Below are 11,485 nucleotides of genomic sequence, written 5' to 3' on the forward strand. Positions count from 1 at the left end.
GATAGGCCCCGGGAGACGGGGGGGGCCGGGAGTCCTGGGAAGATAGGCCACGCGAGACGGGGGCCTGGGAGTCCTGGGCAGATAGGCCACGCGAGATGGGGGGCCAGGGGTCCCGGGGCAGATAGGCTCTGTGAGACGGGGGTCCTGAGGCAGATGGGCTGTGGGAAATGGAGTTCCAGGAAGATGGGCCGCGCGGGATGGGGGTAGGGACACCAGAGGATCGGCCGCGCGGGCCGAGCGAGGGCGCACTTTGCAGCCTTGTGGTGCAGCGGTGTTGCGTTCTCGGTGTTCACGCGCTTCTCCCTGTACGCCCGTGCGCTCGAGCTTTGCGCTCTGGCGGCTTAACCTGCCTGTTGGTGCTGACTTTCTGGGATGGGTTGGTCCCTCATTCTCTTTCTTTGAGGGACTAGGAAGGATTTGGCCTCTCAGTCTTGAAGAATTTTGAACTTAAAGAATTAGGAAACGAGCTAGTTGATTCCTAGAACAGCCACTGAGGTGGAGCAGATTTTGAGGCTTTGAGGGTGACCGCGTTTGAGGAGAGACGGGCTTGCAGCCTGGCTGTTTGGTTGTAAGTGCGTGAAGGAGGGCGAGGATAGGGATGAAGGCGGGTAGTCCAGAAGTTCCTGGTAGCCCGTTCTTTGCTTTAGGAAGGTGGATGAAGGAGTCAGGAAAGGTTTCGAAAAGTGGGGAGCCCTGTGAAGCAGCGGGCGCTTGGAGAAAAGGGATTAACGCAGTTGAGGATTTCTTCTAGGGTTTTGTACCTTGAAGTGCGAAACTGTGATTTAATGCTTATAAATAGTGGTTTTACAGGCAACTTTTCTGCGCAGCGTTTATAAGGCAGCGCTTGGGCTAGGTTCGGGTTCCAGCCTCACTTGCCGGCTCGCAGCAAGTGCTGGGCGAAGGGAGAGGATTTTGGCTGCTTTATCTTCCATCTAGCAAACTTTGTAATCGCTGAAGTTTGCCAGGAGATGGAAAATGTGATTGTTCGATGTATTAAAACAGGGTTTTTTTTTTTTTTTTTTTTTTAAGTTGGCGCGGTCTGGTCATTGTTATCCGACCTGTTCTGTTGTGCATTCCCTGAGGGTCCTCACCTTTGAAACACCGCTTCCAGTCTCACCATTGTGAGCAAATAAGCCTTATCTGATATGTTAATGTGAATGTTTTTCGCCTTGGGAGCATAGTACTTAGATGACTTTTGAGAAATGCCTTTAAAGTGCCTTTAATGTCTAACAAGGAGTAGGCCCAGAGGCACAGTGGTTAAGCGCTCTGCTACCAACCTAAAGGTCAGTGATTTGAAACCCTGTGGGGCAATTTTGCTCTGCCCCATAGGGTCATAATGAGTCACCACGGGACTTCAAGACAGTGGGTTTGGTCATCTTCTGTTGGGCATTTCTAAAACAGGTGTTTTGAAAAGGCAGATAACTTATTGTGCTTTTGTTAATCATGAATTTAGATTTCTATTGTGAAATGTAGCTGACACTTTTAAGTCAACTTGTGCAAGATTTTGAATTGAAAGGATTTCATTAATTCTCCATGAGCTAGTCATGGTTAAGCTTTAAGAAAATATTGGAGAAACTAATTATTTACCTTGTGGGGAGAAGGGGAAATGTATGGTGTGCTTACTATGATCCAGGCTTGATGCTAAGGTGCTTAACTAATTTAGTCTTAAGCAGTCCTATAAAGTAGACATTATTCCAATTTTACAGATTAAGAAATTGAGACGGGGGTTAAAGACCTACCTGAGAGGAAATAACTAATTTTGCAACTTGAATTTGGGTTCAAGCCTTTCTGATTAATGCCCATGTCTTTGCAACATGCCCTGGTAATAAGAGGTTCGAGAATTGATTTTCTAAGAAATTGTTGTGATACTTGCAGTGCACAGGTGGAAATGTGCATGGAGAGTACATGACCCTAATGGTTTGTGGTCCAGGTGCTCTGTGCACAGTTCAGTTGGGAGGATGGATGAATTGTCAGATAATAGCAGGAAACAGTGGATGTCCTTGATAATATATTCATTAAATCTTCATAATCAATCACTCTATGGAGTTTGTACTGTTACTATCCTCATTTTATAGATTTTTAAATGGAAGCACAGAGAAGTTGGTTAAGTTGACCAATGTCACACAGCTAGTAAGTGGGAGAGTGGGGACCCAAGCCCAGGTGTTCTGACCCCAAATAAAGTCTTAATGTTATTAAGCAATATGTGGCAATTGTCTGAAAAACATTAAAGAGTCAATGTTCTGGTAGTTCAAGGAAAGCAGTGTCACTTCCAGATAGAGTGATCATTGACCTAGCACCAGTGTTTTTTTGCAGATGGAACTTGAATTTTAAACCTTGAGGTTGAATAGGTTCTCCTAGGTGGAGAGACATGGTATTATGAACACGGGGCATGACAAGACCGAGAGGTTCAAACGATGCAAGATTGCTGTTAGTTCATAAGTATGCCACCAAAGTAAAAATACTGGAAGTCCAGTGGTAGACTCCATGCATACTGTTCTGTGTCTAAGGGGTTATTGAATGTTAGATTTCTATTGTAAAGTATAAATGACAGTCACTTGGAGGGAGGGTGTTTGCTGCTTTTTTGTTTTATTTTTATTGTGATTTGGGTGAAAATTTACAGAACAAATTCATTTTCCATACAGCATTTCATACACATTTTGTTACATCACACTGACTGCAATCCGCATAATATAACACTCTCTTCCCACTTCCTCCCTGTAGTTAGCTCTTCCCAGGTGTTCTTGCCTTTGTATTCCTGGCCCTAGAGCTAGCTCCCGGGGCAAATGCTGCCCTTCTGATCTCCCTTGGTTGATTGTTCTAAGGAATTTACCTACCTGGTGTAAATGTTCGCCTTATAAGCCTGTCTTGTTTGGCTGGAAGCCACGGGAATGAGTTCAATTCCAGGCCTGAAGGGTGACTAGGAGCCATAGTCTGTGTGTGTGTGTTGGGGGGGGGGTGTTTCACGCGCCTGATAGAGCCTGTATCTTTACAAAGATATAGCAATCCTGTTCCTTTTTTTTTTTTTTAATTTTTTTTTTTTCTCTCTCTCTTTTTAAATTACTTTTACTGTGGTGAAAAGATACACAAGACATTCCCCAACATAATAACTTCCACATTTACAGCTCAGGGACATTGATGACATTTTTCACGTTATGCCACCATTATTATTGTCCTTTTCTAAAATATTCTACCACCATTAGCTTGAACTCAATGCCCTGCAAACAAAAGCTTCCCCTTTACTCCTCCCTCCTACCCTTGGTGACCACTAATAATTTTTGCTTTCTTTTTTTTCCCAACCTATCTGAGAATTTTCGCTCACCTACTGTCCCATCCCACCCCTGGTAACCAACAAAGAAAATTTTCTTCCACAATTAAACCTTTCCTTGACTTTTTACAATAGTGGACTAATACAGTATTTGTCCTTCTGTGATTGACTTATTTCACTCAGCAGAATGTCCTACAAGTTCATCCACGTTATACAGTATTCTGCAGATTCTACATTATTCTTTAGGATTTTATATTATTCCATTATGTGTATATACCACAGTTTAATTATCCATTCTTTCATAGATGGGCATTTAAGTTGTTTCCATCTCTTTGGTATTGTGAATAGTGCTGCAATGAACATGGGTCTGTCCTGGCTCTCACTTCTCTAGGCTATATACCTAGTAATGGGATTGCTGGATCAAATGGTATTTTTATTTCCAAATTTTTAAGGAGTCACCATACCCATTTCTGTTTTACAGACCCACCACCAGTCCCGGCCTCTCTACATCCTCGCCAGCATTTGTTATATTTCTGTCTTGAACTTTGCTATTAGTGCTGGAGTGAGATGGTATCTCATTGTTTGAATTTGCATCTCCAATAAGCTTAATCTTTTTTATGGTTTTTTGTTTTGTTCCACGTTTTTTCCCACTCTTTTCAGGATCTCTTGCACTGATCCCTTACAGAGTGGTTGACAGTGGTAGCCAGGCACCATTTACATCTAGTTCTTCTGGTCTCATGGTCATGTAGGCTGAGGTTTGCATGGTCCACTAGTCCCCTGGACTAATTGTTTCCATGTGTCTTTGCTTTTCTTCATTCTTTGCTCCAGGTGACAAGAGACCAATTGTTTTATCTAGATGGCTGCTTGCAAGCATTTAAGACCCTGAAATGAGTTTTATTCTTTCATTAACACCTCTCTTTTCCTAACTTGGATGCGTGTGTTCAAATTTTTAATTCAAGATAAAATCTGATAGTATTGTAGTCAATGTCTTTTTCTAGTTAATGATTTTCTAGGAGAGTTTTTTGGCTTATATTTCACATATATTTATTTCGGTTTAATATAAGATTTAACAAGTTAAACAATTGTCATATTAGTCCAGAAATGGACCTTAGATGTAACCTTGGCCAGTTTTCACCTGGCAAGTAAGGAAGTGGTGTCTTAAGTAGTCTGTCCACTTCATGTAGGTGGTGGTGGTGGTGTTATTTGCCGTCGAGTCGCCCCCGACTCATAGTGACCCCTCCTTGGGTTTCCGAGGCAGTATCACTACGGAAGTAGGATTGCCCAACCTTCCTTCCGAGGAGTGGCTGGTAGGGGCCAAATGCAGAATAGATTCCTGACTCCCATTTGGGGGCTTTTCCCAGCATGCTCTGCCTCCCTAGATAAAAAAAAGCCTTTGATTCATATTTCTAGTCATGGTGAAGATAGCCCTTTGATTTTTAAAGACTTCTTCTAAATCATTAATGGAAGAATTCTTGTTTTGTTACTCTAAAATTCAACCAGGACTCCAGTTTGATTTGAGGTGTCATTCTGAGAGCATGTCCATATTAACATGTGTGAAGAAATTTTCTTTTATGCATTGCTTTTCAGGAGTTGAAGGTTTACCAGCGGTAGATAAGTAAGCAGTTTCACAAATAAACTCTCCAGCAACTTTAAAAAAGAAATAGACCCGACCCAACCCAACGAAGCGGAGTTTATCCTGTGGCACAAAAAAGATGTCTAGTGGTTCCAGTGAAGCTGATGTGGTTTGTATTTCAAAACAAAAATCTGTGTTTGTTCTCCTATATTTCCTTTTTTTTTTTAACTAATTTGAATTTCATACAGTGAAATACACAGATCTTAAGTGTTCAGTTCATGAGTTTTGACAGTGATGAGACCATTTAATCCACACTTCAGTGAAGATATAGAACACTTCCATCACCCCAGAAAGTTTTCTCATATGCCTCTCTAATCAGTTGTCACACGTACCCTCAAAAGCAGTGTTTTGATTGTTCTAGAACTTTGTGTAGTTGGAGTAATACAGTATGGGCTCATTTGCCTGATTTCATTCCCTTAGTGTGATGTTTTTGAGATTTATCTGTGCCATTTCATTTAATGGATAGTAGTTCATTCCCTTTTTTGCTGTATACAATTCTGTTTTATGAATATGTACACTTTGTCCATTCTCGATGGACATTTGGATTGTTTCCTGGTTGGGGCTATCAAGTATAAGGCTGCTATGACCACTGCTGTACAGGTCTTTTTGTGAACATATGTTCACATTTCTTTTGAGTAATTCTTAGGAGTTGAATTAATAGGTCATGGGGTTGATGCAAATATAACTTAATGAGACTTTGCCAGTTTTTCAAAGTGGTGGAACTGTTTTTCATTTCCATCATATTCTGCTGTGTTTTTTCATCCTTGAAGTTTAATTATTCAACTATATATATATAATTTGGCTTAACAGAAAACACATTAATTAGTTTTATTAATTAATTAATATCCACATCCTTAGGTGGATATTAATGCCGTCTAAAGTAGGATAGGCAAATTTCTTGACTTCTATCAACCCCTATATTTTCATCTGTAGAGATACTGTTAACTGCCTTCCAAGAGTCATGGTTTCTGACATAATTATCTGAAAGCACTTGAAAAGCGTAAGGCACTATATACAAGGAGAAGATAGTGATACTGTTTTTATGAGCACTAATCCATAGTACAATGCCATATTATTGTGGCTGTCTAATCAGTGCAAGGCTAATTTGGGTAATTTTCTATCATACATTTTGAAACAGTGCATACCTGAGCCACTGAGTATGTTCACTTTAAAATTATTCTTATGTTCATAATTCATTCTTAGAGTAAGGAGTTATGAAATGTAATATTTCCTTGTATTCTGCTTTATTCTAAAAAAAAACATTTAACGTGATTTAGAGATTAATTTAATTTGCTAAGAAAAATAGGTAATTAAATAGTTTCCTATTTTGTCCACATAGTGGCACTATTGGATTATTTGAAAATCAAAAACTGGCTAGAATTTTGCACCTTTGCTCCTGGTGAGAAATTCTTGCTTTTTAATAAAGTTCTTGTACAAAATCACCAGGTGGCTAGTTTTTCAACTCTGAAGTACGTAAGAGGTCAGCTTGATGGGAATAGTGCATTAATTGTAGTTGAGTTAATGAGAAAACAGTTCTGCAACAGTTTCTTGTAGTGGTAGTTTTTGCAATGGGCAAAAGTTCTTTGATATCACAAATAGGCCTTTAGAAGCTTCTTGACAGTGAAATTGAAGTCCTGAACTTTTCTTTCACTTCTTTCTTTCCTCTTTCCTTTTGTTAATAAATCTTCCTCAGATAAGAACACGGATACCTACTTATGACGATGATAATACTGTCCTTTATGCATATGAACCAAACAAAACATTTATCAATGATGTAAGTAGTAATGCTAATTGCTCCTTGCCAAATGTATTAACACCACGTTAAAGATGGAAATTCCTTTTTGGCCTTCAATATACTATGTAGTTCCTCCAAAGGCACGTTCAAGAAAGTGTTTCTCCCCTGAGTTTGTACGCATCCTCTCATTAGACAATGGCCATTTAACCATTTTACTTCCCTTATTTCTTTATATAAGAGGAAATTCAGAGCAGTTTTGTATTTGTTTTCACTATAAAATTCATTTCTTTTCTAATACAATCCTTCGTATCCCCTTTCTTACTTGTGTCTTGTCATTTACATTCTCATGTTAATGTGAGTTTTTATTTCATTTTATCTCTGCTTAATATTATTAAGAGTTCTGAAATCCTTTAAAATGTGGGTGAAAAAGAAATAGAGCCAATTTTAATAGACACATAGTGTGCTTTTTTCTCTGTGTGTTCACTTTAGCTCTTACAGAATTTAACAAATTAATTTTAAAATATTAGCAGGTAAAAGGTACCTCTGACATGCCCTGCAGTGAAACACAACAAAAAACTGTTGAAGAAGTTCTTACCCACTGCCAGGTATGAAAATTTTCCCTCTCAAATATGGTTTTCTAAAATATGGAGCCCAGATTTTCTTTAATTTGATGTCATTGTACTAGTAATAGAAATTTTGTCATATCAAATTATGTATGAGTATAACCCCATTGTGATCATTTTTAAAAATTTATCATTTGAACAGCATCCTCAGGTGGAAATTTTGAAATGGCAATATATAGATTTTTGTAGCTCTTATCAAGTGTAGTTGTATTTTTCATCTAGATTGTTCGATATTTAATTTTCCCTGCAAAATCTTTACAGGACATTGGCTGATTTGGCCAGTGGGTGTTCATCAGTGTCTCCTGGAGGGCTTGTTAAAACTCTGATCCCTGCCCAGGCTCTGGGAGTTGCTGACTCAGTAGGTCTGGCGTGGAGCCTGAGACTTGGCATTTCTAACAAGCTCACTGGTGTGATATTGATGCTGCCCATTTAGGATGACACTTTGAGACCCACTGCTCTAGGCTGGGAAGCACTTTGTCTATTGAAATAGTTTCTTCACTTGTCTTCCTCCCTAGCTGAAATGGGGTTTCTTTTAGGGCAGGGACTTTGTTTTATGTCCCTGGTCCTAATGCCTAGCAAAGCCGTTCTGATAGGTGGTAGGCCCTCAATAAATGTTCATTTGAAAAATAATGAGTGGATACAGGAATAAGGAAGTGTGTCTGGACTTTTATTTAAGTGTTTATTTTGCCCAAAAGAAATTTCTGTGTATTCCAAGAAGCATTCTCAATTTTTTCAGTCATGTATGCCATTGGCATACAGGAGACATGTATGTACTCAAAGGGGTTAATTGGTGGTTGTGTGATTTTTAAACTACTTTGAGGCCAGAAGTCAGTTACATTTGGTTTAGTGTTATCTCCACATTTGAATGCTCACTGCCTGTTAAGTTCACATGGTATTTTATTATATGGAGGGAGACTCTTTGACCTTTTAGCAGATAGATAAGAAAATTCTTTTCCTAAAACTGCACCCTCCTTGATGTGAAAGGTCCCATCATAAATGTGGCGGGTTATAGGAATTGTGGCACACTTACCTGCCAGTATTAAATTTCTTTTCAATGCCTATAAGAAATAGAGTCCACTACAAAGTTGGGGCTCCTTATCTCAGCCACTCAGGTAGTAGGTCACCTAAAGCCAGGCATCAAGTGGGAAACAAGAAACATCTGACAGCTTGAAAACTACCTTTCTTTCTTTCTAGCAGTTAAAATTTGGCTTCCTGGTATTTTATTTTTTATTACTTTTCTTTCAAAATGTAAAGTACTAAAATAGCTTGTGTTATAATAGGTCATATATGATGCTATTCAAAACCTGGATAAGAAGTTTGATTTGATTGATGGAAAGGTTTCAAAAATGCACCGTTGTCGTAGGAGATCATGGGAAAATTATGTAAGTGTTACCAAAATATTTTCAAAACTATGATAAACCTCCAGGTCCTAAAGGTCCTGGTCAACTAGAAGTAAAAGAGAAGTAATAATTCTCAGATTAGCTAAGCAGATCTATACTTGCTTAGTAGCAGATTCTCTTGGAAAAACACTAAAGTTTAGATTTAATAAATGTGTGACAACAAGTATTTTGTAACTGTAATGTATAAAATATAATTATAGGGCTAAATAAGACTTAAAAATAAATAATATAATCAAAATAGCACCTTTATCTTCAATAATGTAAAGCAGTACTAGATGGAAAATAAATATTAATGAATCTACTTAATTTCTTTCCTTTTTTTAACTTAACTTATTTCAGAAGTCACACCAAACTTCTGACTGCTCAAATTGCAAAAGAAACAAACACGAGAGAGTAAACAGAAAGGGTTCTCCTGCTGTGTTCAACTATCCTGAAAGCTATAGCCCAACTTTACCAGTGGGAAGACGGGGAAGTGATTCCCAAACCAACTATGATGGATCATCTTTACCGTCAGAGGGTCCCACTGATTTGGATCGGTCAGTCTGTGATGAGCAGGACCAAGACTTCAACCAGAGTCCCCAGACTCCTTCAGTCTTCTCTACACAGTCACAACAGTCATGTTACACACCAGATGACCCAGCGCCTGGTCCTTCTTCAGGGCCCTGCTTTTCCAGCCCAAGGGGGTCCAACACCGGTGTATACTCACCTACCCAGCCTGTCTCCACAGCATCTGCTCTGATAGGCATCCAAGGAGAATTCAACCAGGAATACGACCATGAGGTGATGGGTTACTCAGATGTAATAGAGAATAAGAACGTTGGCCAACATACTCTGTGCGCCCCTTCCAGCTTTGGTGAGTTTGAAATGATACATATTACAAGTAGCATTGTTGGAACTACGTTCATTAGCATCCTTCATGCAAGCTAGGATAGGCTTTTTGTTTCCCCTGTTGAGGGCTGGTCTCATGCTTTTTGGGTGGTAATGGGGGAGGGGGCAGGAGGCCGTATTTCCCTAATCAGCTTGGCAGTTAAACCACTTCGGCATCTTTGTTGAGTGCTTCTTTCACTTCAGAAGTGCACAGCTATCATTTCCTTAGACCAGTGGTTCTCAACAGGGATGATTTTTGTCCCCCGTGGCTCATTTGGCAATATCTGGAGACATTTTTTATTGTCACAACTATAGAAGGGTGGGAGTGTTTCTGGCATCTAGTGGGCACAGGTCAGGGGTGCTGCTTAATATCCTGTAATGCACAGGACAGCCCCTCATAGCAAAGAATGATCTGGCCCAAATGTCAGTAGTACCAAAGTTGAGAGATCATATCCTTTATCAAAGAAGAAAATATCATTAATAATACCTGTCTTGAGATATCATTAGTAATGTTTTCTTTAAGAATATGGGAAGTGGGTCTTAAAGCCCACCCTTAATATCACACCCCTGCCCCACAACCTCCTGCCCTGAAGGTTTCATTACTCTCTACCTAACATCTCTTCTTTTAGGATATAACAATCAGGTCAATTAATGATTTCTCTTTTTCCCTCATTGAAGTTGGAAGTTCAGGATCTGAGTTCCATGGCCTGTACCAAAGCTACTTGAAGGACCCTTCAGACTGGTCTGTGGATGAAGTGATACTGTTTATAAGACAAACAGATCCTCAGATATCAGTCTTCCTGGAGGAACTCTTCAGACAGCATGTAATGTATCTTTCTGTTGGGGTTTTTCTGCTGTAATGTCTTTGAATAACCTCCGTGCAGACCCTTCAGTTGTACTGATGAGTGTCAGTGATGGGAGAACTGCTTTTCCTGTATATGTAAAAGGTTATCGCACCTAAAGTTAGACCCTTAAATTGTAGGGGCTGGGTCTGTTCTCTAAATCAGTACCCAGGTACCTAATATACTAAATGTCTTCAAAATGGTTTGACACATAGGGCCCTTCTTAGAGATACTAGGTTAAATTTCCTTTTTCTTAAAATTTGAAATTTGTAAATTATCCAGATGATGTTGCTCTATATAAATTATACTTTTAATAGTTTCCACGAAATAGCTGCATATTCAGAGAATCTACAGTGTACAGTTGCTCTCTTGCTTGTTTTACGTGTTCTTATATATAAAGAAATAATTTCTGCTAAGAGAGGAAAGCATTCCAATTAATTGTCATCATTTTCTTCCCTCTGTAGGACATTGATGGGAAGGCTCTGCTGCTCTTGAAGAGTGACACAATGATGAAGTACATGGGGCTCAAGCTGGGGACAGCTGTGAAGCTCTGCCACTACATTGAAAGACTTAAGCAGGAAAATTACCTCACTGGCTGAACAACTGTTAGTTTCAGTGTAGATCTGGACTTGTTTTGGGGGGGACCACTGCATTATCCTTTTTTGCCTCAGCCATTTTTATTTTTTTTTTAAGGTCCCTGTAGTGTGTTATAACCAGAATTGTAGAATTACATACAGTCCAGTCTACTTCCTTAAAAAACATGCTAGTATTGAAATATTCAAATTGAAAATTCATTCTTATGTCTTTTTATTACTTCCAATTGTTCACTTTATAAGTATACTTCATACAGAGAACAGAAAACCTTCTGATTTTGGTTAATCTTTATATATAGAACCAAACCAGCTAAATCCCCAAAGGGAAATGTCAGGGATTGAAAACTTCTGTAATTAAATCCATGAGACGTTTTCTTAGAAGGAAATTTAAAGGTCCAACTGTAGATAGCATCTCTTCTTCTAATAGCTACCTACTACTGCAATGTTCTGTTCATATTCTAGTTTCCTGAAAGAGGATAGCCATAAAAATGATTCTTTTCTCTGTTTAATTTCTCTGTATGTTGTAT

The 11,485-nt window shown here is 39.1% G+C and overlaps 1 protein-coding gene across 1 annotated transcript; it reads left to right on the forward strand.

Annotated features, from left to right (window-relative positions):
• The first annotated feature begins 4,977 nt into the window (after positions 1–4,977).
• On the forward strand, positions 4,978–10,964 carry SCML1 (Scm polycomb group protein like 1). The gene is made up of 8 exons (XM_007955915.1): positions 4,978–5,007; positions 6,592–6,672; positions 7,164–7,238; positions 8,537–8,638; positions 8,996–9,230; positions 9,384–9,509; positions 10,202–10,347; positions 10,830–10,964. The coding sequence occupies exons 1-8, from the start codon at positions 4,978–4,980 to the stop codon at positions 10,962–10,964; spliced, it is 930 nt and encodes a 309-aa protein (XP_007954106.1).
• The last annotated feature ends 521 nt before the right edge of the window (positions 10,965–11,485 follow it).

Source organism: Orycteropus afer, unplaced genomic scaffold (assembly GCF_000298275.1).
Source record: "Orycteropus afer afer isolate SDZICR_OR568_19922 unplaced genomic scaffold, OryAfe1.0 scaffold00546, whole genome shotgun sequence".
Lineage (NCBI taxonomy): Eukaryota > Metazoa > Chordata > Mammalia > Tubulidentata > Orycteropodidae > Orycteropus > Orycteropus afer.